This window comes from Nyctibius grandis, chromosome 4 (assembly GCF_013368605.1).
Source record: "Nyctibius grandis isolate bNycGra1 chromosome 4, bNycGra1.pri, whole genome shotgun sequence".
NCBI lineage: Eukaryota > Metazoa > Chordata > Aves > Nyctibiiformes > Nyctibiidae > Nyctibius > Nyctibius grandis.
The window spans coordinates 49,002,130-49,029,767 of NC_090661.1; the positions used below are offsets into that span (position 1 = coordinate 49,002,130).

General features: G+C 44.8%; 1 protein-coding gene across 21 annotated transcripts in view; it reads left to right on the forward strand.

Moving 5' to 3' along the window:
- The window catches only part of NRXN3 (neurexin 3), a 1,063,598-nt gene that overhangs the window by 447,747 nt on the left and 588,213 nt on the right, over positions 1-27,638 (forward strand). For all 21 annotated transcript variants that reach the window (XM_068400267.1, XM_068400270.1, XM_068400271.1 and 18 more), the window contains one exon: positions 18,363-18,482. In XM_068400267.1, coding sequence (XP_068256368.1) covers positions 18,363-18,482 — 120 coding nt within the window. The remainder of the gene's footprint in view (positions 1-18,362; positions 18,483-27,638) is intronic.

Sequence of the window (27,638 nt, forward strand, 5' to 3'; positions counted from 1 at the left end):
TTTTCTCATAAAGCCGGTGTTCCAGTCCCTTAATCATCCTTGTAGCCCTCTGTTGGACTCTCTCCAGTAGATCTCTGTCCCTCTTGAACTGGGGAGTCCAGAACTGAATGCAATACTCCAGGTGAGGTCTCACAGGGTAGAGTAAAGGGGGAGGAGGACCTCCCTCGATCTGCTGGACACACTTAATGCACCCCAGGATACCATTGGCCTTCTTGGCCACAAGGGCACATTGCTGTCCCATGGATAACTTGTTGTCCACCAGGACTCCGAGGTCCTTCTCCACGGAGCTGCTCTCTAGCAGATCGCCTCCTAACCTGTACTGGTGCATTTTATTACTCCTTCCCAGGTGCAGGACTCCGCACTTATTCTTGTTGAACCTCATTAGGTTCCTCTTTGCCCAGCTCTCCAGTCTATCCAAATCACACTGAATGGCCGCAGAGCCTTCAGGTGTATCAGCCAAACCTCCCAGCTTCGTATCATCAGCAAACTTGCTGAGAAGACACACTGTCCCTTCATCAAGGTTGTTGATGAGGATGTTGAACAGGACTGGACCCAGCACTGATCCTTGGGCGACTCCACTAGTTACAGGTCTCCAGCTGGACTTGGCACCATTGATTACCACTCTTTGGGCTCTATTGTGTAGCCAGTTCTTAATCCATCTCACTGTCTGTTCTTCTACCTCACACTTCCTGAGCTTGCTCACGAGGATGTCATGGAAAACTGTGTCAAACACCTTGCTAAGGTCAAGGTAGACTACATCCACTGGTCTCCCTGCATCTACCCATTCAGTCACGACATCATAGAATGCTATCAGGTTAGTCAAGCATGATTTCCCCTTGGTAAATCCATGCTGACTGCTCCTGATAACCTTTTTCTCTTCCATGTGCTTAGAGATGACCTCCAGAATGAGCCACTCCATCGTTTTTCCAGGGATGGAGGTGAGGCTGACTGGTGTGTAGTTTGCTGGATCTTCCTTCTTGCCTTTTTTGAAGACTGGAGTGACATTGGCTTTCCTCCAGTGCTCAGGCACCTCTCCTGTTTGCCACGATCTTGCGAAAATGATGGAGAGCGGTAGAGCAACAACATCAGCCAGTGCTCTCAACACTCTTGGGTGCATCTCATCGGGGCCCATGGACTTGTGTGTATTTAATTTCCGTAACTGATCACTAACCCCGTCTTCACTGACTAGTGGAGAGTCTTCCCTCCTTCAGGCTTCCTCTCCTACATCCAGGGTCTGGAGATCACAAGGGCTGGTCTTAGGATTAAAGACCAAAGCAAAGAAGGTATTCAGCAACTCTGCCTTCTCTGCATCCTCAGTTGTCAGGGCTGCCACCTCATTCAGCAGAGGCACTTTCCCTGTTCTTCCTTTTGCTACTGATATATTTGAAGAAGTCCTTTTTGTTCTCTTTTACTTCCTTTGCCAGTTTTAGTTCTAAGAGGGCTTTGGCCTTTCTTGTTGCCTTCCTACACATCCTGACAACTTCCCTATAGTTCTCCCAAGTGACAAGACCCTTCTTCCACAAACTGTAAATTTCTTTCTTCCACGAGATTTCCTTCAGAAGCTCCTTGCTTATCCATGCAGGTCTCATAGCACGTCTACCCGATCTTTTACTCAAGGGAACGCACCTATCTTGGGCTTGGAGGAAGTAGTATTTAAAAACTGACCAACTTTCTTGGGCTCCTTTGCCCTACAGAGTCTTAGCCCATGGGATTCCTGCAAGTAGATCTTTGAAGAGTACAAATTTGGCCCCGTGGAAGTCCAGGGTTGTAATCCTAATTATTGCCCTACTTCTACCTTGTAAAATACTAAACTCCACCATGTCGCGATCACTGTCACCAAGGCTGTTCCCAACCTTAATGTCCCCAACTAGTCCTTCTTTATTCATTAATACAAGGTCCAGCAGTGCACCTACTCTCGTTGGTTCCTCCACTACCTGAATTAAGAAGTTATCATCGATGCACTGTAAGAGCCTTTTTGACTGAACATGTCCAGCTGTGTGGGCTTCCCAACAAATATCACGGTGATTAAAGTCACCCATGAGTACCAAGGAGTGTGTTCTAGAAGCTACCTCCAGTTGTCTGTAGGCCTCATCAACATCATCTTCTTGGTTTGGTGGTCTATAGTAGACCCCCACAACAGTTTCACTCCCCTTTGCATGTCCCTTAATTCTTACCCACAAGCTTTCAACCTGTTCTACCTCACCCCCTCACTCAATACATTTCAGTTGGTCTTGCACATAAAGAGCAACACCACCGCCTCGCCTTGTTGGTCTGTCTTTCCTAAATAGTACATAGCCATCCATGACAATATTCCAGTCATGGGAGCTATCCCACCATGTTTCAGTGATCGCAACTACATCATAGTCATGCAATCTAAGGCAGATCTCCAACTCCTCATGTTATTTCCCATACTCCGTGCATTGGTATATAAGCACTTCAGAGAGGGAGTTAAGCCACCAGTTTTCACTCTTGCTATCTGACCATTCCTGGCCACTTCCTTGGTTACTAACTTATTAGTGAGCCCTGTGTTATTATTGCCCCGTGTACCACCATTATCCACCTCGAGTAGGACAGTAGTCTGAAGGCTGTCCTTAGGCTCATCTCCAGTGAGCCTGGTTTTGTCCCCTTCCCCCTTTGAGCCTAGTTTAAAGCCCTTTCAACGAGGCCCGCCAACTCTTGTGCGAGGATCCTTTTTCCCCTTTGAGACAGACGTACTCCATCTGTCGCCAGCAGACTGATACCAGACGGTTTAGCAACGGTTTAGCAAGCGTAGACCTCAGAGTAGGCTCTAAAAGGCCTACTCTGTGTTACCTTTGCACAGAATCAACTTTCCTGTCTGTAATTTTCCTTTCAGCTAGAATAACAGTATGTTCTGAAGCAAACTGCATGTTTTGTAGATAGAGTCTGCTTATGGGACTGGTAAGTGTTACAGTTGTCAATGATTCTTGCTTGCGCTTAGTCTTAGAAAATCCAAGGTCTCTGGTAAATTCCTTGCTAATTATAAAAAAGGGCCAAAGACAAACAAGACTGTGAAAAACAACTTTGTGATGGCTAAATTAACTTGATTCCCAAACTCTGCCGCCGGAGGAGAAATAAGTCCAGTGAGAACCAGAACAATATCTTTTCCTTGAGGCCACCTGCACTTGTAAACAAGAAGGCCTCGACCACGCTTGCGCAGAAGCACAATTAGGGGGGATTGCGACCACTAGAGACCCCCAGAGACCACCCAAGACCCATTCCCCAATTTAGTACGCATGCACAAAGACAATTACATAATGTATTAGCATATGCATAAGTTTCTTGGAATAGGTGGGCTTTTCTTGGAATGATATGAATATTCATTTTTCTATAATGCATATAATAAGTATGCTTTTGTTCCTAGGTGTGCATGCTAGGAGGAGAGATCCCAGCGCTGCAATAAACCAATGTTGGCTTTCTAAACTATCATTTGGTTTAGAGAGTTTTCTTGGTTACTGTTTCCTGGTAACAAGACCAGGTGCCATATAAACTTCCCCATGATCAAAGAACCCAAAATTCTGACGGTGGCACCAGTCTCTGAGCCATGTGTTAATCAGGTGTGTTTTCCACCCTCTTTCAGTGTTTTTCCCTACCACTTGAGGTATTGATGAAAACACCACCTGCGCACCTGAACCTTCAACTAGTTGCCCCAGTGCCTTGAAGTCCTTTTTGATTGCCTTTAGACTTCTCTCTACAACCTCATCGTTACCAACCTGGCTAACTAACAAAGGGTAATAATCAGAGGGCTGCACCAGAGCAGTGAGCTTCCTTTTAACATCTCTAACCCAAGCCCCAGGGAGGCAGCAGACTTCCCTGTGGGTTGGGTCAGGTTGACAAATGGGCCCCTCTGTTCCCCTCAGAAGAGAGTCGCCTACTACAATTACCCTCCTTTTCTTCTTAGTTGAAGAAGTCATAAGAAGTGGGGATGAGTGACAAGCCATGGGCGACTCACTGGATGGATCCTTATCTCTATCTTCATTCACCTGGCCGTCAAGTCCCAAAGACCCATACCTATTGTACAATGGCAACTGGGAAGGTGAGGGGGGCCAAGAAGGTTTTCTCTTGCCTCTCCGAGGAGGGACCTCTCTCCATTCCCCCTTGTCCCTTATGTCCCCGCCTTTGGTCTGGTGACAGGAGGGGGAAGGGGGCTCTCCACTTCTTGTAGAGTCTCTTCTTGCTGCCTTTGCCTCAGAGCGTGGCTCCACCAATCTATCTCAGTTGAACCACCTGCCTGAGCAGGTCATTTACTTGATCACACCACACACAAGCCGTGTCTCTGACTCCCTCTAGTTCGAGTGCCAGGCTCAGGTACTTGCCACAGCCAGAGACCTGCACAGCTGCGTGTTTGTGCAGGAGCTCGGTCTGAGTTCCCACATTGTTCCTCATTGTGGCTCTTGGTTGTGTTGTGACCATGTTCTTCTCTCTGGCCGGGAGGGAACCAACCACTGTTTGCTCCTTCCCACACGGCCTGTTCACACATCCCTGCAGGCTGCTGTTCCTCCTCTCCCCTCACCCGCGCTGGCAGATCTCTTAGAGCATCCAACTCACCTTGTGTGCTGGCAGAGACTCAGTGCCCTACCCAACGAGCTGCAAACAGCAGCTCAGCTGTAACTGCCCAACGAGCTGCAAACGGCTGTGGCCGGCCCCACCCCCCCCCCCCGCCCCGCCCTGCTCCCTGGGGCACACACAATCACTGTTTGTTTGCCCCTAAGCCTCTCGGAGGATTCTTCTTACCTGGTCAACGGTGGGTGGTGCTGGCTCCACCTGGGCTATCTCAGCAGCCTGCCCACCAACAGATGGCCCCCAGCAAAGGCAAAGGGCTTTTTCCGGCTTCAAAAAAGCCCCCAAAAGAGCTTTTTGTCGGCCCTTTTTGCTGCAGATCCCTTCCCCAGTGCAGTCTTACCTGCCCTGAAGCTGGTCTCCGTGGCAATGACTGCTCTTGGCATGTTAATCGGTCGTTTAATTTTACCGGGGTGTGCTGGCTCTGCCCGGGCTATCTCAGCAGCCTGCCCACCAACAGACAGCCCCCAGCAAAGGTAAAGGGCTTTTCCCGGCTTCATACTGGTTATGATATCAGCTTAATCACCTGGAAATTTTGTCTAAACCACAGGTTTAGTGTAAGGCTTTGTTGTGGGAGAAAACATGTAGAGTGTTTGTGTTTCACTCTCTGAGATACAGACAAGACTTCCCAACATTTTGCATATCACTGGAATTAAGTTTTTGTGGCTTTAATCATGTGCTTCATAAACTCCTTTTCTATTCACCGTGTTTACTGTGAAGACCTGATGACATTGCGGACCTGATGTAATGCAATAGATGCAATTTTCAAATTAAAATGTTCCTGTTCCATATTCCAGGTGTAGCAGGTAGCAATTACCTTTGCTTCAGAATATTGTCTGTGTTTTTAGGTAGGGTTTGGCATCCTATGGTTCAGTAGAAAAGGATAAAGATATATTTGGAGGAACCAAGGAAATTTGAATGGGTAAACAGTTTCACTGTAGCAGTTGTTAATGGACATAAGCATATTAGGAGGCACCCTCTTACCCAACAGATAAAGATACTGATAGCCTAAGATAATTTTAGCCATTGGATGTATAAACATTGAAAGTGAAAGATTTGACAGCCTAGAGGTAGGCAGAAGTTAGTGTGACGTATTGTGCTCTATGCATGTGGAGCATCTGACTGCAAACACATTTTGTTGGCATCTCTGGCCTATTCCCAGCTGTAAAAAGTTGAAGTACTCTATCTTACAGAGGTTAGGGATTTAGAGAGTATTAGGTGCTGCCTCTAGGGGATTTCTGAAGTTTATGTAAAGGAAAATGGTAAAGGATGAGATTTGAAAGAACAGGAAGGATACATGGGCTGGGACTGGTGTGAGAAGAAAAAGCATCCTGGAAGGACACTGGGGTGTAAAAAGTTTTAGGATTAAGGTGTTCCATGCCATCCATTCAAACTGTCACGGGGAATTTGGGACTTGTGTTAGATATCAGCAAGTATCCTGTCTCAGTCCACAGCCGCTGTTGTTCTCTCTAGTCACTTGTGTGTCCATTGGAATTAAGAATACATGCCCATGAGTTCCTGGTCGATTTTTGATGTCCATTGAAGTGGATGCAGCATGAAGAAGAGGTCCCGGAACAAACAGATTTGTTTGTTGTTTTGATTTTTCCAGAGTCCTCAGAACCTAAAGGCTTGTCACAGCTGTGAAGATTATTCCAGCTCTAGCTCATATTGTTGCAGAGGTCTGAATCCTATAGGAATATTTGCCCTTCAGATGGAGACATTTGATCCCATGGAAGCCTAAGGGGAAACGTTTGTCTTAAGTACATAGTGTGGGTTATTGGCTTTTCAGGAAACCAACCTTTGTTAAATAGGTTTGGCTATTTCAGATTAGGCCATAAGGCCTGGTACTTTTGTACTGCTGTGATTTGCAGTGGGGAAGGGTGTTTTTCCAATTGACTGTATTTTTCCTGTTCACATACAGCCCTTTCAGTTTTTCATTTCTGCTTTTAGTTTCTATGTCTGAATACTGTTTACTTCCTCTACTTCATTTGCATCTCCCTGTCCTTTGTTATATCTCAGGTCCAGGCATACTCCCTTTTATGCAGTTGACTTTTTGTTGTATGGTTGGGGTTTTTTTGGTTTTGTTTGGTTTTTTTTTGTTCTTTCCTCACGAGCATGTGTAGAGCACTTTGCTCAAGACCTTTTAGGTTGCTTAGAGATGGAGAATGGAAGGGTGACAAGAGGGAGGAAGACAGGTATATGCAAGGTTTCATGGAGGGGAAAACCCCATCACCACCTTGTAGATTCATCCTCTGTGGATTGCCATTGCTGCTGATTCCCTTCTCCTGTCACCTTAATGTAAATATGCTTTCCAAGGGACACTTGCATAATTGTAATTTTAACTAGTCCCAGTCCCTGAAATTTTTAGACCAGCCACATATTTGGAACAGAAGGACCTGATGTCATAATTGACATCAGGTGAATGAAGAGTTCAGGTTCTGTTGAGGCACTTGAATAAATGGCTGTATTTTCAGAGGACTGCAGAATGCTGGCTTTTGAGTTATTTCTGACAATGGGTAACTTTAAATATGGAACCTGCCAGACGTCCAACCTTATTTAGGCAATGAAAGGGATGATGAGTTCTTAACAAAAATCTGGAACTGAGAGAGCTCAAAGAGCTGGCCTTGCAGTCCTTGAAAATCCCTTTTGTTTTTTTGGTTCTAGTTTGCCAAGTTAAAGTTACTCTGATATTCCTGCTTTCTACCACCTGTGATTCAAAATACAGGATCTAACTTTCTGAATTGTGTACTGAACCTTGACTGTAGTTTATTTACTTATATTTGTGCAAAGTAGGTGTCAATGTGCCACTGTTGACATTTGACAGTTACAGCATATGAGATATGGTCCACCCAGTGAAGTGGTGGTTCCATGAGATTTAGGCTCAATTTTGCTCACTTTTTACTTAGAAAAATGTATTTTTTTCCAAATTATTCTAAAATTGGGAAGCTTAGCTGGATGAACTTCATTTCCTCCTTAACCTGCACTAAGAGTGAGTCGTGGAACAGGTTTATATTCTACCTAGTGCATATGGTTTCCAAGATCTGATGCCTCTCTGAGCTGTGCTGGGCCTGCACATTGAATTAAAAAAAAAAAGCAGATTATCACTGGGTATGAAAGAGGAGGGCTGACAGGAGCAGATTGTAGGTTTATCATAGGTATAAATTGCCCATCATAACGTCTGACTGGTAGTGGTAGTGATATTTCAGTGCTTGATGGCATTTGCAGTTTAGGAACTATAGGACAAAAGAAGCACCTTATTGTGCAAAGACAGTAAAGATGTCTTGCGTGTGTTACTTTCCTATCTCTTCCTAACTTCTTCAGAGGTACAAGGAAAAAAGATGGGAGCATTTAGGGACAGGGAGAGTGAAAATGGACCCATGGTGCCATGGAACCTTGCCTATTGTAGATCTTCATCTTACTGAGAAAGTACAAATGACAGATTCAATTCAATAGGAGTGAATTTTTGATGTGTGAGGAAGGTGTTATGTGCAAGACCAGGAATGGTTTGCTTAGCTTAATGCTTATTGCTAGTTATGATCAAAGCACAAGGCAGTTGTGTTATAATCCTGCAGCTGTCATATAAAGAAACTGATTCCTCATGTAACTTGGAAGAATGATAAACACAATACTGTCTTTTATTCCTGAAGTTCCTTTCTCTGCAAAGACCTTTCAAATGACACAGCAGGAATGACTTCTCTTGCCAGTGAAACATGCCCACCTGTGGGATGAAACTTGCCAGTTTTAGCAACACACAAGAGTAGAATTCAAATTTTTTAGTTTCAGGGCAGAGCGAAACCTACCATACGTCTGAAATTGCAGGAAAGAGTTAGGGAGACAAAGTAATTTTTCCTAGCATAATATGGATAAGAGATCTAGTTACTGTATTCTTCTAAGGTGATTTTCTTCAAATACTTAGTGGTAAAACTAATAAACAAACCATACATCTAGCTAGGTAACTTGGAAGAATAGTGTAATACTGGACTCCTTTCCAGGGAGGAAGACCTAACAAGATCTCAGATCCAGCAAGTCCTCAGATACTGAGCTGTTCCAGTAAAAATTAGAGATGCAGAAATAAAGATCAAATGGACATTGTTGAAGAATTCGGCTTTACCATCTCATATTCCTAAGGAGCTGCCTCTGTTGTTAGGCTTAGTCTGGACAGGAGGAGACAGAGCAAGTCACACTTCTGCTAGCGAGGATGCTTTTCTGCACTGGGGACTCCTCCACTTTTATTATGTATCTATTGCCCACTCACTCCCCTTTCTTCTGTGCTGTGGCATGAAGAAGACAATGTGCCAAGCCCAGCTACAAACAGACAACAAAAGCAAGGCCTTTGAACAAATATGCACTCAATGGAAATAGCACGTGTTGTCAGGGTGTTGGAAATTTAATGAGAAAATTAAAGTCAGTATGCATATTTTATTAATTAAAAGTATAGTGTGATTTATCAGCTGTATCTCAGATTATTATGTGAAGACTAGTTCTGAAACTTTGCTTTTAAATACTTCGACTGCTGGAAGTGTTGCCAAAGGAATGAGATTAAAAATAGACTTGAACCTTGATGACATCGGTATTTTAGAAACAATGCTACTGCTGTATATATAAATTTTGTCATCTTCTCTTTCCTTGTTCCTTAGCACTAAAGGACATGTGCGTGGTAACACAATCTTCATTTTGTAAACCTTCCTGTGCTTCTGTTGCTTTGCTCCCTAATCCAAAATGCTAATCCCCTGTGACATCCGTGAGTTGCTCTGAACAAAATTCTGTTGCCACAGATGGAGAATTGTGACATCAGGCAAGGACTGTAAGCAGCAGGAGTAGATGAACTCTCAGAGACAAAGATCCTTTTACCATGCAAATGGCCCATAGTACTAAGGAGTGAGGCAAAGCGTAATACGCAGCATCTGTGCTGTGCTGTCACAACTGACTCTAAAGACGACAGGTCAGGCTTCGAGCCTCCTAGTGGTATTGTCAGGCTTTCAAAATTCCTCATCATTGTGTTTTTTTCTTTTTTCTCTGGCTGATTTGAAAGTACTGTTCCCATCTTCACAGTTGGTTTCTGTAAAATACAATTCAGTAACCACAATACTGGTCATGGATTCATATCCTTTGGCTCCCTGGACTCTTACTACAAGCACCTCAAGCCACAGGTACTAGGCCTCACGCAGTCTTATTCCTTGAGTAGAGTACTGATCACAGAATCAACCAACCAACCAGGTTAGAAGAGAACTCTGGGATCATCGAGTCCAACCGTTGCCCTGACACCACTCTGTCAACTAGACCATGGCACTAAGTGCCATGTCCAGTCTTTTCTTAAACACATCCAGAGATGGTGACTCCACCACCTCCCTGGGCAGCCCATTCCAATGTCTAATAACCCTTTCTGAGAAGAAATTCTTCCTAATGTCCAACCTGAACCTCCCCTGGCGAAGCCTGAGGCTATGTCCTCTTGTCCTATCGCTAGTTGCCCAGGAGAAGAGGCCGACTCCCACTCCACTGCAGCCTCCCTTCAGGTAGTTGTAGACTGCAATAAGGTCACCTCTGAGCCTCCTCTTCTCCAGGCTAAACAACCCCAGCTCCCTCAGCTCTTCCTCGTAGGTCATACCCTCCAGACCCTTCACCAGCTTGGTTGCCCTCCTCTGGACTCGCTCCAACACCTCAGCATCTTTTTTGAAGTGCGGGGCCCAGAACTGGACACAGTATTCAAAGTGCGGCCTCACCAGGGCTGAGTACAGAGGGACGATCACTTCCCTAGACCGGCTGGCTACACTATTCCTAATAGAGGCCAGGATGCCATTGGCCTTCTTGGCCACCTGGGCACACTGCTGGCTCATGTTTAGCCCGCTGTCGATCAGCACCCCCAGGTCTCTTTCCGCCGGGCCGCTTTCTAACCACTCTTCCCCCAGCCTGTAGCGCTGCATGGGGTTGTTGTGGCCAAAGTGTAAGACCCAGCACTTGTTCTTGTTGAACCTCATGCCGTTGGTCTCGGCCCATCTATCTAACCTGTCCAGATCCCTCTGTAGGGCCTTCCTACCCTCCAGCAGATCGACACTCCCACCAGCTTGGTGTCATCAGCAAATTTACTGAGGGTGCACTCAATCCCTACGTCTAGATCATCTATAAAGATATTGAACAGCACCGGCCCCAGAACTGAGCCCTGGGGAACACTGCTAGTGACGGCCGCCAGTTGGACTTTGCCCCATTCACCACCACTCTCTGGGCTCGGCCATCCAGCCAGTTTTTAACCCATTGAAGAGTCCAGCCATCCAAGCCCCGGGCAGCCAGTTTGTCTAGGAGGATGCTGTGGGAGATAGTGTCGAATGCCTTACTGAAGCCTAGATAGACTACATCCACAGCCCTGCCCTCATCTGCTAAGCGGGTCACTTGGTCATAGAAGGAGACCAGGTTGGTCAAGCAGGACCTGCCTTTCATGAATCCATGTTGGCTGGCCCCGATGCCCCGATTGTCCTGCAGTGCCGTGGTAATGGCACTCAGGATGATCTGTTCCATCACCTTGCCTGGCACGAGGTCAGGCTGACAGGCCTATAGTTCCCTGGGTCATCCTTCTGACCCTTTTTGTAGATGGGCATTACATTTGCTAATTTCCAGTCGGCTGGAACTTCTCCAGTTAACCAGGACTGCTGGTAGATAATCGAGAGTGGTTTGGCGAGTTCATTTGCCAGTTCCTTCATTACTCTGGGGTGAATCCCATCCGGGCCCATAGCCTTGTGGGTGTCCAGTTGGCACAGCAGGTCACTAACCGTCTCCTCCTGGATCATGGGAGGTTCACACAGCCCCCCGTCCCTAACTTCAGGCTCTGGGGAGCATCCTTTCTCTTGGGAAGATCTATCAGTTCTTTATTCCTTGTCCTCAGATAACTCGGACGTTTTAGGTAAAATGACAACTAGTATTCTATTTCAGATTGTTAAATGTCATCCCTTCTTTTGCTGGGCCAGAGTAAGCCTGAAGCAAGTGTCGGACCCCAACCTGATGCATGTGTATCTATATAGTTATATCCATCTCTTAGAAGTGTAAAGGCAGGAGGGAAGCATGTACATACATGTGCCTACCAGCCCACACTGTAAAGTCTGTCAGCACTGTTGTAATCCTAGAAGTGATCTGTTAACTTCACGCTGTGCCAAAGAGACCACTGGGATTCATACAGCTGCAAATGAGAGTCAGGTGGGTGGGAAGAAGAGGCGGAGGGGAGGAGAAAAGTGTTGAAAAATGCTGCTCAACTTACTTTCAGTATGGTAACACACTTTTCTTGCTGTGGCAGCTGCCACCACCCCTTTTCAATAGGTGAATTTTCTTTCAGGGATTTTGTTGTCTGCTTTTGTTATCCACACTTATGCTTCTACCCTAGAGATTTTGGGGTTTTGGTTTTGTTTTTTTTTTGTTTTCAACAGTATAACAGGTCGTGGAAGAAACTCAGGTTTTTGTTAATGTTCAGTTAAACTCTCTCCCTACTGATAGTCACACGTTCATTCTCGTTGTAGGAGAGATGGAAAGAAACACAGATAGCTAAAAAGCTACTGAAATTCACCCATTCTTTTCTTGCAGTGGGGAAAGATGATCTGGTGGGAAGATGTGCTCTGCTCCAAAGCTATAAGGGCCCATTCCTGGCTTTGTCTTTGAATTGTTGGGAGACATGACATGGGGCTTCCAGTTAGATGTGGGTTCTACAAAGGCTCGTAAATGTGGAAGTGCCCAGATGCACAGTCTGAATATCAAAGATGCTGTATAACTATGGGATTTAGCGCAATCACTGCGGGTGGTGTTAGATGGAGGTGGAGGGGTTTCATTTTGGGTTAAAACATTTGAAAATACTGTTTCCACTTTGATGTGTCCTATCTCATCTCTGAAGTACAGATGGTGGTGCTGATATGATGAAGAGTAGGATGAGCTGCATGGAATTGTTGTTGCTAACAAAGACTGACGGGTTGTTGCTTTCACAGAATCACAGAATGTTAGGGATTGGAAGGGACCTCGAAAGGTCATCTAGTCCAGTCCCCCTGCCGGAGCAGGATTGCCTAGACCATATCACACAGGAACGCGTCCAGGCGGGTTTTGAATATCTCCAGAGAAGGAGACTCCACAATCTCTCTGGGCAGCCTGTTCCAGTGTTTGGTCACCCTCACCGTAAAGAAGTTTTTCCTCATATTTAAGTGGAACCTCCTGTGTTCCAGCTTGCACCCGTTGCCCCTTGTCCTGTCAAGGGATGTCACTGAGAAGAGCCTGGCTCCATCCTCATGACACTTGCCCTTTACATATTTATAAACATTAATGAGGTCGCCCCTCAGTCTCCTCTTCTCTAAGCTAAAGAGACCCAGCTCCCTCAGCCTCTCCTCATAAGGGAGATGTTCCACCCCCTTAATCATCTTCGTGGCTGTGCACTGGACTCTCTCTAGCAGTTCCCTGTCCTTCTTGAACTGAGGGGCCCACAACTGGACACAATATTCCAGACGCGGCCTCACCAGGGCAGAGTAGAGGGGGAGGAGAACCTCTCTCGACCTGCTAACCACACCCCTTCTAATACACCCCAGGATGCCATTGGCCTTCTTGGCCACAAGGGCACACTGCTGGCTCATGGTCATCCTGTTGTCCACTAGGACCCCCAGGTCCCTTTGCCCTACGCTGGCCTCCAACAGGTCTGTCTCCAACTTGTACTGGTACGTGGGGTTGTTCTTGCCCAGATGCAGGACTCTACACTTGCCCTTGTTATATTTCATTCAATTTCTCCCTGCCCAACTCTCCAGCTCTCCAGCCTGTCCAGGTCTCTCTGAATGGCTGCGCAGCCTTCCGGCATCTCAGCCACTCCTCCCAGTTTTGTGTCATCAGCGAACTTGCTGACAGCGCACTCTAATCCCTCATCCAAGTCATTAATGAATATATTGAATAGAACTGGTCCCAGTACTGACCCTTGAGGGACTCCGCTAGACACAGGCCTCCAGCTGGACTCTGTCCCATTGACCACCACTCTCTGGCTTCTTTCCTTCAGCCAGTTCACAATCCACCTCACTACCCGATCATCCAGACCACACTTCCTCAGTTTAGCTGCGAGGATGCTGTGGGAGACCATGTCAAACGCTTTACTGAAATCGAGATAGACCACATCCACAGCTTTACCATCCTCTGTCCACCGGGTTATGTCCTCATAAAAGGCTATCAAGTTGGTTGACTTGATAGCCTTGGTGAAGCCATGCTGAGTGCCCCTAATGATCCCCCTATCCTTGATGTGCCTAGAGACAGCACCAAGAACAAGTTGTTCCATCACCTTTCCGGGGATGGAGGTGAGGCTGACCGGTCTATAGTTCCCCGGGTCCTCCTTCTTGCCCTTTTTGAAGACTGGAGTGACATTCGCTTTCCTCCAGTCCTCAGGCACCTCTCCCGTTGCCCACAACTTAGCAAAGATGATGGAGAGTGGCCTAGCAATGACTTCCGCCAGCTCCCTCAGCACCCGCGGGTGCATCCCATCAGGGCCCATGGATTTATGGACGTCCAGATTGCTTAATTGGTCCCTGACCCAGCCCTCATCTACCAAGACAGACTCCTTCTCTATCCTGACTTCTTCTGAGGCCTCAGGGGTGCGGGGCTCCTCAGGACAGCCTCCAGCAGTATAGACAGAGGCAAAGAAGGCATTCAGTAACTCCGCCTTCTTTTTATCCTGTGTCTCCAGGGCCCCCACCTCATTCATCAGTGGGCCTACATTGCCTCTAGTGTTGGCTTTACCTGCAATGTATTTGAAGAAGCCCTTTCTGTTGTCCTCGACCTCTCATCACAGAATCACAGAATGTTAGGGATTGGAAGGGACCTCGAAAGATCATCTAGTCCAATCCCCCTGCCGGAGCAGGATTGCCTAGACCATATCACACAGGAAAGCGTCCAGGCGGGTTTTGAATGTCTCCAGAGAAGGAGACTCCACAACCTTTCTGGGCAGCCTGTTCCAGTGTTCGGTCACCCTTCCAAGGAGGCCTTAGCTTTCCTAGTTGCCTCCCTACATCCTCTGACAACAGACTTATATTCCTCCCAAGTGGCCAGCCCCTCCTTCCATGATCTGTACACCCTCTTCTTCCACTTGAGTTTGCCCAGCAGTTCCCTGTTTAACCATGCAGGTCTCCTGGTACCCTTCCTTGACTTCCTACCTGTTGGGATGCTGTGATCTTGAGCTCGGAAGAAGCAGTCCTTGAATGCTAACCAACTATCTTGGGCCCCCTTACCTTCTAGTACCCTGTCCCATGGGATTTCCCCTAGCAATTGCTTGAAAAGGCCAAAGTTGGCCCTCCTGAAGTCCAGGGTTGTGATTCTGCTAGCTATTCTGTTCCTGCCACATGAGATCCTGAACTCTACCATCTCATGGTCACTACAACCAAGGCTGCCCTCAACCTTCACCGCTTCAACCAGACCCTCCTTGTTAGCGAGGATAAGATCCAGCAGCGCTCCTCTCCTAGTTGGCTCATCCACCATTTGCATCAGAAAGTTATCATCAATGCACTGGAGGAACCTCCTGGGCTGAGGATGGCTGGCTGAGTAGGCCTCCCAGCAAATATCAGGGTAGTTGAAATCCCCCATGACAACCAGGCCCTGTAATTGAGAGACTGCTCTCAGCTGCCTGTAGAAGGCCTCATCAACCTCCTCATCCTCATCTGGTGGCCTGTAATAGACACCCACAACAGTATCACCCCTGCTAGCCTGCCCCTTAATTCGCACCCGCAAACTCTCAACTCACTCCTGATCTGCCCCTGGATAGAACTCAATACATTCTAGCTGCTCATTCACATAAAGAGCAACTCCACCACCTCTCCTTAGTGGCCTGTCTTTCCTGAACAGGACATAGCCATCCAAGACCACATTCCAGTCATGCGAGGTGTCCCACCAAGTCTCTGTAATTGCCACTAGATCATAACCCCCCAACCGAACATGGATTTCTAACTCCTCCTGTTTATTCCCCATGCTGCGTGCATTGGTGTACAGGCATTTCAGGGAGCGAGCTGAGCACACCAATTTCACCCCAGGGAGATTGGAGGCCTCCTGGTCTACCTCAACACTAGAGCGTTGCACCAGTGGTGCAAGCCCAGCTACTACCCCATCCCCCTTCGAATCTAGTTTAAAGCTCTCCGAATGAGCCCTGCTAATTCCTGTCCCAGAACCCTTTTGCCCCTACGACATAAGCCTTTCCCATGTATTACGGTCACGCCTGGTGTTTTATAAAACCAGCCATTATCAAAGAACCCAAAGCCCTGCCTGTAGCACCAGTCTCATAGCCAGGCATTAATAGAGAGAATCCTACTATTCCATCCCACGTCATGACCTGAAAATGGAAGGAGGGAGGAGAAAACAACTTGTGCCCCAGACTCTTTCACCAACTGTCCTAGGGCCTTGTAGTCTTTCTTCATCCCCCTCAGACTACGGGAAGCCGCTTCTTCCCCACCTGTCTGGAAGATCAGCAGGGGGTAGTAGTCTGTGGCCTTCACCAGGTTGGGGAGTTGCCTGGTGATATCCCTGATTCGGGCTCCAGGCAGGCTGCAGACCTCCCTGTGATGGGGGTCAGCTCTGCATATTGGGCCCTCAGATCCCTTTAGGAAGGAGTCTCCAACAACTAAAACTCTTCTCTTCTTCCTTGTGGAGGAGGTAGCTATACGCCTGTCAGGTTTTTCTGACTGTGGTGGGACCTCTGATATAGGTTGCCTCTCCACCACATCCCCATTGGAGCGGCTGTATTCCACTAGGGCTTCATATCTATTTCTCAGAGGCACCAGTGGAGGCGAGGTAGGCAAGGAGGGCACTTGCCTTTTGCCACGACCATAAACTTGCCTCCACTCACTCCTCTCCTCTAGGTTATTGTTTTCCACCTGAGAGGGGCAGAGTACAGGGGTCCCTCGATCCTGGGAGCTCTCTGGCAGGTGCTCCCATTTTTGTTGCAGGGAGGGCAGAGCCTGGCTCCACCAGTCTATCTCCATTTCAGCCTCCCGAATGCTCCTAAGTCTTTCTCCTTCAGCTTGAAGCCTTTCAACCTGGCTTTGCAGCTGTGCCGCTCGGCCGAGCAGATCATCTACCTGCTCACAGCGCACTCAGCCCCCTGTCACCATAGAGACGCTGTAGCATTCCCTGCAGCCTGCGACCTGCACCATTGCCTCCTTCTGTGGAAGCTCTGTCTGGGTTCCCACATCCATTTTGGTCTTCTTCCGCCGGGTAGATACCAGTGTTCTTTCACTGAGCTGGGAAATACCTGCTGGTGACACCCCTGGTTCACAGCTCCTTGACCCCTTCCTTGCCTTGTGCACTGGGAGGGAGTCAGCGCCCTCCCCAACGAGCTGCAAACGGCTGCGGCCTCTCCCGCCCTGGGGCACACCCCGTCACTGCTGACTCACCCTGTACCCTCTGGGCAGGGACTAGTCCCTGTCCTCCAGGAGGCTCTTTATCACCCAATCAACAGGGGGTGGTGCTACACACCCTCCTCTTCTGATTCGTTGCCGGGAACTTCCGGGTCTGGGGTGGGGGGGGAAGCAGCTCGGGGCTGCTGCTCGGGGGGGCCCAGAGTATGAAAACCGCCCGGTTACAGCCCGATGTCGCCCTCGCCCCCACACTCATCTCAGTCGCTGCCGCCGCTGTCGCTGCTGCCGCCGCCGCTGTCCTAGCTTTATCCTTATGCTATTGTCCTAGACTGGAAGTGGTTAACAAACTGATTTCAGGCAACCTAGCCAGTTGATATTCTATTATCTACTCTATTTTTTTTTGTTTCTTCTTTTCCAGCAAGTGCAGGATACAGAATAGTGGGTATGTCAACTATAGTTGTATGTTTTATTTGAAGTACTGCACAATAGGAGCAGCATACCTTTGTCTAGAATGCTGAAGATAAAATACTTTCCCAGGAAGTAACTTCTAAACTCATGTTCTTACCATCTATGTCTTGCAGCTCACATCTGCTCTCAGGTGATTCAGCATCAGCTATCTCCTTGATAAAACTGTCATTCAGAGTCCCTCTGATCTGAAGATCACTTTTTTGCCCGTTGCTTGGGTTGTGTCTTTGCAAGATTTATCTGAGTAGGATAGCAACTGTTAGCGCCAAATCACAGAAAAATGAAAGGCTGTTCTGTAGTAGTGGCTGCTTCCTTCTCTGCTTAGCCCGAAGGCTGTGAAAACCAGTTTAGAATAGAGAAGTGTCGTGGACTAATGTCATGCTCTTCTGAGGACTTCATTGAAGTGTTTCCAGAGGAACCTGTGTAATGGGACTGGTCAGGGTCTTTGTTTGTTGGTGGTTTTTTTTTTTTCCTTAACCTATAAAGCAAAGTTGTAGCCAACTGCGGCTTCAAAACTTCAGTTTGAATCCACGTATCAGGGTTCTTTGGGTAGGATGAAGCATTGTTCTTGGGCCCATTTTTTAGCCTTCCCCTACTTCCAGGGGATCAAACTTCCAGGGAAGCAACACAACCTGGCAGTGTTTGTTATCCTTGCATCACACCATATTTTACAGTAAATTTCTTTGAGCAAGCATTGAACATATGAGTTGGGCCTGTGTGAGAGGGAATACATTGCTGTTCCTTCCTCCTCCTTACTCTGTGCTATGGTTTGCTGTTTTGTCTTGAATTGTACAGTTGTCTTTGTGCTCTTTTTACCTGAGTTTCTTGCATGTCTAATAACGGCAAAGTGTTTCGTTAGTGCTTTTTCTCTCCTGCATGAGGATCCTAATAGTAATGGTAACAATGAGCTGGAACTTTTGTGGGCCTGCCTAAAAATGATTCTCTCAGGTTTGTTTCACCCTTTTCTTGTCATCCCTTCTCCAGGACCGAGCACTACCTGCCAGGAAGATTCCTGTGCGAATCAGGGCATCTGTAATCAGCAATGGGAAGGCTTCACCTGTGATTGCTCCATGACTTCATATTCTGGAAGCCAGTGTAATGACCGTAAGTAGGCTTTTCCGTTGGATTGGTGAGCTGTGAGTTCTGAGCACAGAGAACACGTGATTAGTTTTACTTTCAGTTGAAATACAACATTCCCAGTGTCAAAGCCCAGTATCAAAACTGGAAAGTTTCTTTGAAACATACAGCAGGTTATTTTTTTCCCTTGTTAAATATGTAATTCATTATGTGTTTGGGGTTTTTTCCCTTCTTTTTAAAAGCTGACTCAACCACACCAATGATGGTAATTGATGTTAATGGAATTCCTGGTGTAGAGAAACCTATGTATATTGTGTGTAACATATACATAGGTACAAAATGCCTAGGTTTTGTGTACTGAATTAAGCTTTGAGGTTTTCATTCAAACCTTGGCGACAAAGACGTGAAATCCATGTAAAACTGCTGAGCAGTGTTCTAGATTGTCTTCTACTGAATTACTAGCTGTATGCTAAGAAGAAAAAATTGGTACTGTTTGCCAGAATGTTCAGTTAAAACCAGGTGGTCAGTTAAACATATAGCAAAAACGTTGTGCTTCTTGGCATACTGATTTGCTTCATCTCAAAATATTGGATGTTCTTCTTAGCCAATTACTATTAAGATCTTTGATAAAATAATTGAACAAAACCCTGAAGTCTTTCTTTAGGGGACCGATAATCAGCTTTCAGACATTCCTCTGCTCATCCTAATATGGCCTTTGCTTCTACCTGGAGGGAGCAGATTAGTTCAGCTCTACTCTCTCACCACTTCTGTTATTTAAGGCGATAGTTACACCCTTCTCCTTCCTTGCTCCGAGGCAGTGAACAAAGGAGCACATTCTGAGTGCTGTAGTAAGCATAACAGTAGGCTTCAATAATTTGGTTCATTGTGTGTGTAAATTTTAAGACCAGAAAATACTCTTATAGTCCACTGTTACCACCTGCATCTCACAGACTGCTTCGTTTCATTAAGGATATTTGTTACTGACTACTGACTTTATTGGTGGTATCAGCAAGGTCCATGCAATATTGGTGCCACAGTTACATCTGCAACCATTCCCCTAGAAGTTTGAGATGTGGTTGAATTGAAGGCCAAAAAGTCTGCTTTTCTGAGTCATTCATAAAATGTGGTATTATCTGTGTTGGTCTCCCCTTTCTCTCAGGGTAGTTCTCCCACACAGGTATTGGAAAGACCTATCAGCATTCATACTTTGACAGAAGCTGTGTAAGAAGGGTACTACAGACACAGATTTATAGGCTATAATGCCACATCTGGTTTTGGGTTGGTTTGGAATCCAGAATGACTCCTTTGGGTCCAGAAGAAACATTTCATATTGGACCCACAAGATTTGGCTCCGATTTTCTGCATTTTGGTTTTAGTTTGCTTTTGTCAATTGAACACACAGTTTCTCATTCTTGTACTACTTGGTCAGTCATTCGGTTTGGACTTGCTAAGCATAGCACATTAGAAACCTGTTGTGTAAAAGAAATGTTACTTTGAATCCTGTTGGGCTGTATTTGAGTACATGTACAGGAGATCTCTGAAGAGATTATTGATACTGTCGGTTTTGTTTCTGATGTGCTGGGCTTCACAGCTCCAGAATGTTTCAGTGCCCTTGTTATGCCATTGCTAATGACTTAGAGCAGGCTCTGAAGTGTCAGGAAGCCATGTTCCTGTGTCTGTGGTTGGAGATTCCTTGCTGCTTTTTAGAGCTGGCAGCTGGAAACCACGCAGAGTAGAGACGGGGGTTTGATGTGAGTTGGGGGGTGATGTGGGCAACGTAGTAGCCAGCCTCCCAGTGTCAGGCCTGGCTGGTGATTTAGAAATGCTTACAGGAGGATGTGGGTTTCAAAATGGTCTGGAAAGGTAAGTCATGTGGACTCCTCCTGGAACACAACGAGACTTCAGCCAGGATCTTCAAAAAGTGCGTATAACATCTTTTTGTGGTTCTTTTAGTCTTTGCCGTGTATCAGGACATTGAAGACACAGTTCTACTCCTGGTTACGTGATGAAGTTATGAAGTGGTGTGGGTTGTGGAGAGGGAGAAGACTTCCTTCCTGTTCCTATCTGTTAGATATGTTTGCTATTATATCAGAGTCTAATGGAAGTACAGACACTTGTATGTTAATTTAATTAAATGTTCTTTAGACTGGATTTTAGTGCAAGTAATGCCAGGGGGAGATAACTTCTGTGTAACCTGAAGCCTTGCTATTATTTAGAAATGCATCAGGCTCTTTGGTAGAGTTGTTTTTTTGGCCACAGGAGTCTAATTCTATTAATTTAGTAGGTGGCTATTTCTATTTTATGAGCAAATTGTGGTCTCCCACTGATGTAAATATGGAATATTGAAGTCAATAGAAAAGGTCTAGATTTACACAGTGGAAAGAGTAGCAGAAGGAGGACTTACTGGATGTATTTTGTCTTTTCATTTCTGTTAATCAACTCAAGCGTCCACACTGAAAAATTTGCATTTCCGTGTGTTTGATGCAGACTATTTCAGTGCCTCTGAGATAAATAAATGGCATATCTGGTGTTCTCTTCAATTATTCTTGATGATCTCTGTAGATTATCTCCAATTAATTATTAGTAAGTGTGATGTGTTATTTGCTAGTGTAAACTTCGCAAAGTCATTCAGTCTTATCAATAAAGCTTGGTGTGCCAGCGTGTTTTCACTTTTTAATTTCTGTCCCAGGACTGGGCCTTTAAGCTTCCCAATTCAGATGCAACTGGTTTGGAACTGCTGTTTCTGAAAGGTGAAGGAGAAGCACAGGCGGCAGAGATGCACATTGTACACCTGTAGACATGTTTGTATATTCGCTAGCGTTGTTTAACAAGACAAAGATTTAAATTCCTAGTGGAAATCATGATATAACCTTAATTTTTAGCTGTTGTTGTGTAGCTCTGTTTTAGATGTTCTTTACTCTGTAGGAATCAAGATTCCTCAGAATAAGAAATTAGTGGAGGTTATGGGGGGCATAAATTCAGTTTTAATATGCTTCATTTTGAGTTGTATCATTTCTTGTACCAATGTTAAACAACAAAAACAGATACCCCCTACCCTCAAATTTATTTGAGAAGGTCTGTTGTACAAAAGTGAATTTGAAGGTCTGCCCTGCATACTAGCTAGTACTAGCACTTGTAAAGAAAAGTGGAAATAGAAGCAATGGTACTATTTGGGATATACTGGTTCCATTCTCCTTGCCATTTAAGATCTGTTCTTCACTGTTTGAAGTGGTTCCTCATTCTTCAGTCTTGAGAGATGTTTTAGTCAGTCCAGCATCACATTCAATATATCCGGGCTTTCAACTTATTTTCAGAATTTGTTTGTTACTCTAAGATGTAGGAAATCAGCATTAATATACTGCAGTTGATACTTAGGAATATTAAACAACCCTCGCATGCCAAACTGTTGCTTAGGCTGTTCAAATGTGTAACTTTGAGCAAATAAGGTATCAGAATTAGAAGTTAACCCACAATGTTAACGAAGCACCTCCATCTGGGGTGAACTCCATCCTGTTACTGTTCTTCACCATGGTATGAGATGAAAACATGGTAGTTTAAGACTCCAAGTTACCTGAGATGCGGCATGTATTTAAACTGTTGTCCTATGAACAGCTTTACAGATTCTGTAACTTATTCATGTTCTTGTCTATGTGGTCAACCAATGACATTTTCTTTTCTGTACAGAAAGAATGCATAAAAAATAGACTTTGGCAATATAACTAATGGGAATGGTGTATGTATGTCAAACTAGATCATAGAAAACACTGCTTGTTACTCGGTGCCTCATGCGGATGAGTAACATTGAGGGTCAAGCTTTCCAGGAGAAATTGCTAGGCTAATACAAGTATGTACTAGTGGAGGCTGTTTGGCTGTAAAAGATCAATAACCGTCAGCAATGACTAGTGCAAGCAGAGTATAAAGCACTGCAAGCAGAGTATGAAGCACTTCTTCAAACAGCTTTTTTTTTTCTTTTGTTGAAACAATTGTTAAGTCCATCTGCTGACTATTGATTGGCTTTTTAGGGGGGTTATTTACTCATTTATTTATAAACTCTGGGTTGTAATATCCACCTGGTTTAAAAACAAGTTTTCCATTTGATTGGTAAAAAGAAAAGGCAACCCCTATTTGTCTGTCCCCCGGTGTGCGTATCGTCATGTGCTTCTCTGCATGCTTTTCAAAGAGCCTGTTGATACGCAGAGCAATTCTCTAACTTTTCAATGTGATTGTTTGTTTAAGTGGTGCTTGTTTTTTGTCTGAGGTAGAGGTAATATCAGGGCTGTTCTTTTTGCGCAATAAGTTGTATTTTTCTTCCAAGATCCCTTTCCATGCAATGCATAACCTCTAGGCTTCTACTGTCTTTCTGTGAATCACGTTTGGAGGAGGGAAGGATTAGAGGGGAAGGGAGTCATGGTGACTTTGCTCTTTTATTCATTAACTTAGCACTGTCACAGGAAGAGCTTTTGATAACTTCAGTTCTGTAATCATAGTGAGTGAGGCTTACTCACTAGCCAAAATCTTTCTTTTTCCCTTGACTTAAAAGGAAGGATATCAAAATTAGCAGAACAAGTCTAAGACCAATACTTCAGAGTAAAGCACAGAGCATTTTGGATTGAATGAGGAAGACTGAAGCTGGCCTCTCTGCCACATGTGTGTTCTAGGTGAGATGCCAGGGATGTCAGAGCAGACCCATCCCTCTTCCACTGATACACTTCTTTTCCCCCTCCCCCCTCTCTATGTAAGTAAGTGAATGAGTACCTAAGTGGATTGAGGCTTCTGGTGCATAGTCTTGTAGACTAGGTTGCAAGAAGGCAGTGGCAGAACCAACTTCCCTCACACCTGCTTGAATAGCATGGTAGAATAGTCATTAGAAGAGACTGCTAGCAGGGCAAATGGCTAAAGTAGTAACTGTTACTTTGTGATGATGGCTTTATTCTGATGTGCTCATGGGCCATTTGCACTCTGTGCTTGTTTTGTCTGCGCCACTGAGCAGTTAGAGCTATCTCCATGGCAGGATTCAGACCCCGGGTTGGGAGATGGACCCTATTCCCTCTCTCTCAGTATTTTGTGTTTTTCACCATCTGGGCCAATTTTTGTCCAGACTTCATGACCTCCCTTAATGTCAATGCCAGCATGCTCAGCTTGATTTACTTACAGAAACCCGTTTACTTACAACGCCATTGTTCATGTTTAATTATCACCCATTCATTTCTAATGTGCCTAGCTTATCACTTACTGAGTCAGAGAGCAAGAGGTTGCTAGTGTGTAGAAAATAAATCTACACAGACTTCATTAGTCATGCATGGCTAAACCAGTCAGCTGTTTAAATAGCAGCATGCTTAGGGATTTGCCTTTGATACTACGGAGACATCTGCCCTATGTGAAGGAAAAGTCACCTCTGATTTATATTGAGTGAATCATACTTCATTACAGCAGATCAGGCACTCTGCTAACTTCTTACTTCCCTCCTCGTGCTTTGCCCTCGCTTCTTACTCAGTCCTCTTTTACATACCCTCTACTATAACTAGTGTTTTCTGGCTGATGGCTCATTTTCAGTTCCTACCCTAAGCCTTTGGTGTCTTCTGTCTCTGAATGTCTTTATCCTCTGAGAATTGGGATAAAAGGGGAGGGAAATGCAACTGTGTGTTTTAGTACATGATGTAAATTGTACCATTGTAAAAGCAGGGTTCACAACCCAAATCACCCTTCTTACCACTGTTTACTTTCATTTGCACTGCAACTCCAAGAACTGTAGCAAGGATTTGGTGCTACTTCTTATTAAAGCACCATGCACTTTTCTGATGCTTAGTAATAACCCACTACATAATTGCTTTAGCACTTGAGTGGTTTAAGAATGCTTGTTGCTTTTCTGTGTACTGAAAGGCATTTCCCCTCCCTTGAGTAACAGCTGTAAAACATCAGATGAGGCTGCAGATCTAGAGCTTGTGTGCCCCATGTTCCCTTTGGGAGTCATCCGGGATGGGTAGTGTTGTCAACATCAGGGGGAGGAATTCGGGTGTCTCTGTTTTGGGTGAGAAAGAGGGAATTTGAGTGACAGGTGCTTTTTGGAATTGCTTCTTCTGCACCTCTCAACTTCTCAAGGTGCCCTGACAGAAAAGTGTTTCCTTCTTTTCAATTGTGAAAACTAGCCAACCTTATCCCTTTGTGATTCCCAAAATGCAGCTGGGTCTCTAGTGAGTAATTTAATTACGGTTGCTTCAACAGCTTGACAGAAGGAGCATTTAGGATGAGAGCTGCAATCAGTCACTGATATCTGTGCACACCTGGCTGCTGTCAGCACATAAGCTATGGTCCAGCTGTGTTACAGAGTTCAATAGGATGGAAGGAGAGAGACTTTTTACAGGTGGCAGTGATTACAACTTCTGTTATCAAGCTTTGAGCAGTTCAAGCAGTTAGTTAATTCTCTTCCTGACACTGCTCAGCAGCTATGCCATTTTCATAAACATGTCACAGAAGGCTCTTGCCATAATTTTGTTCCTTGTGATCTCTCCTGTCTTTGACAGTATTTCTTTTTATGTGATACTTTTTGGTAGTCATGGCAATAATTATCACTTTTCAGGTTTTAAGTAGCTGAGTGGTATTATGTCCTGGGTATCTTGGCCCATGAAAGAGCTCGTGTCTGAAACTATTCCTTCAGTAATGGCACACCCAGGGTGTGATGTCTGATAAGACATTGATGTAAGTTGATAGCAGTAACAGTAATGTGGTACAGTAAAACAGGAGTCTGTTTGTTCTGTCACCCCAAGCTCCATTTGCTGATGATTATCTCTAAGCACATCTTTTCACTAAATGTAAGTTAATAAATTAAGTGTTCTAAATTGTCAAGTGTAACAAGGATTTGATTAATTTTAAATGTAACTTTTTCCTTGTAATATCCTGCACATGTTCATATTTGCTTTAAGAAGCAGTAAACGTGAAAACTTAGGAAAACACTGAAACGGGCTTCAACCATCAATTTCATTCATTAAAGATTCTCCTCTTCATATGTCACCTTCTCTATAGAAGATGGTACAGTACTGAATTTGGAAGCTGATGGCAAATGTATATAGTGTTGGATTTTGTAGGCAAAAGGCACCCTGAGCTTGAGGACCATTGTTTTAAGTGGTTTGTTTTTTTTTTTTTTTTCGCACATAATGCTATGAAACTTCTATCCTCAATTGTTTTGCCCAAATACTCTACATGAATCTCACACCAGCTACAGTTTCATCAGTATTAGGTATTTTGGGTGCCGCATGGTATGCAGATGGTACCTGTACTTTTGCAGATAAGGGAAAAACCCTTGCAAGAGCCTGTTAATTTTGCAGCTGCTGCTGTTGATCTGTGACAGGATACCCCAGTCACCAATCCAGGTGAAAATACAGGTGGCTCTGATTGTTGCCTTCATTCCCCTATGAATCTGCCATAACTGGCACTATGGATTATGAAAATGTGATTCTCATGTTGGGCCTAATGTCCTGCATGGAAGCTCTGGCTTGCAATAATCTTTAGTCCATTTTTTGCCCCAACTGGGTTTTGTGTGCTCTCCCATCTTCGCAGTACCCAACTGAGTTAGATATCTGTGCTTTTAAGCCATTGCTCTAAGTCTGATGTGTGGTAAGTGGAGTGTAATGGTGTAAATGAGATGGGATAGGGTTCACTTAGTGCTTTCCCAGACAGCATGGATCTGTCTGTTGTAGCACACGCTATATTTCCTTCTTATTCCTGTAGGGTCCTCAAGGTGATTATTGTTTATTTCCCAGGCTACCTACATAGAAAACAGTTTGCAAAGAGGAGCTTGAATTAATGGGTGAGAACAGATAGATGGAGGTTGAAGTTGGTTTTTGTATTTTATGGACTAGACTTTGTTTGCAGTAATGCTTATTTATAATTACAAAATAATTCCTTTGATTTCAATGACGTAACTTGAGATTTATGACAGTATTAGCAGATCAAAATCTGGCATGGGATTCTCTGAGTCCACAGATCAAATATGCCTAATTGTTTTGTGTTTAAGATTTATATTTATTTTTTTATACCTTAGACTGAAAGCTACCTTTAAGATTACAGTCATTAGCATAGACAAATGTATGTCATAAAATATTTACAGGGCACAGGTAGCTGAGAGAATGCCAACATGCAGAGGGATGCAGGCAGTGCTAGAATTTTTAAATTTTTTTCTCCTTGCTGGCTTTTGAGTGTTCAGGCCTGGGGCTACACAAGGGAGGAGGCTGGGGTGACTAGGGAGAGAGAGAGCGCGCCATCTTGTATTTTTGTTGTGATTTTTTTGCAATGGAAATTATTAGCAGAAAAATGAAGGCAGGAGGAGTCAGAGGTCCTGAAGGAGATTCTTGTTCACTATCCAGGCTACCTCACGTACTAATTATTGCCTGTCATTGGAAGAAGGCTACGTATTGATCTCTAGTGGAGTTTAGCTGTATATAGGAACGTATCTTTATTATGTTGCAATCTTGTTACCCAGGAGCTGAAATAATAATCTCAGTTGGGGATTAGATGCAAAACCTTAATTACTGTTAATAATGATCCCCAAGGGGCAGACTGAAACTGACTGCTTGGGTACCTATGAAACAAGCTTTGTGAGGTGGAGCGTTTTTTGGTGGATTTGATTATCTTTGTGGAGGTGTTTCACTGTGTACTGGTATCCGAGGCCTATGCAAACACTGTGAGTGGAGCCTGGGACTTCAGTGGCCTTTTGCTGTCTGTAGAGATTTTCAGCCACAAAGGAATTCCTCTGATTGTGGAAGGAAATAGGCTTTTTGGTAAAAAACCCCAAGAATAATCAAATGACATAAATTCTATTGGGGGGCAAGTGTTAACGGAAACCCCAGTTAGCTAATGGGGGTGTCCACAGAAGAAAAAACTTCCAAATCTGTGAATGTTAGTTCATTTCAAACTCTTGGGTACATACAGAACTGGTGAAAATTTTTCTTGAGTAGTAGTTTAGTCAGTGAAAACTGCACATTTAGGGCAAGCAAAACAGCATATTTCAGTGAAAATCTTAGAATAGTTCTGAACAGAAAACAATGAAGGAGAAATAAAAAAGTGGGATGTGGTTGATTTCATAATTTTCAAAACAAAGTTCAGGATTCATTGGCTGCATCAAAATGATGAATTTATCTTGAAAATTAGCAGAGAGCGCTTAAAAACCTGAGAAAGAAGACAACTAAT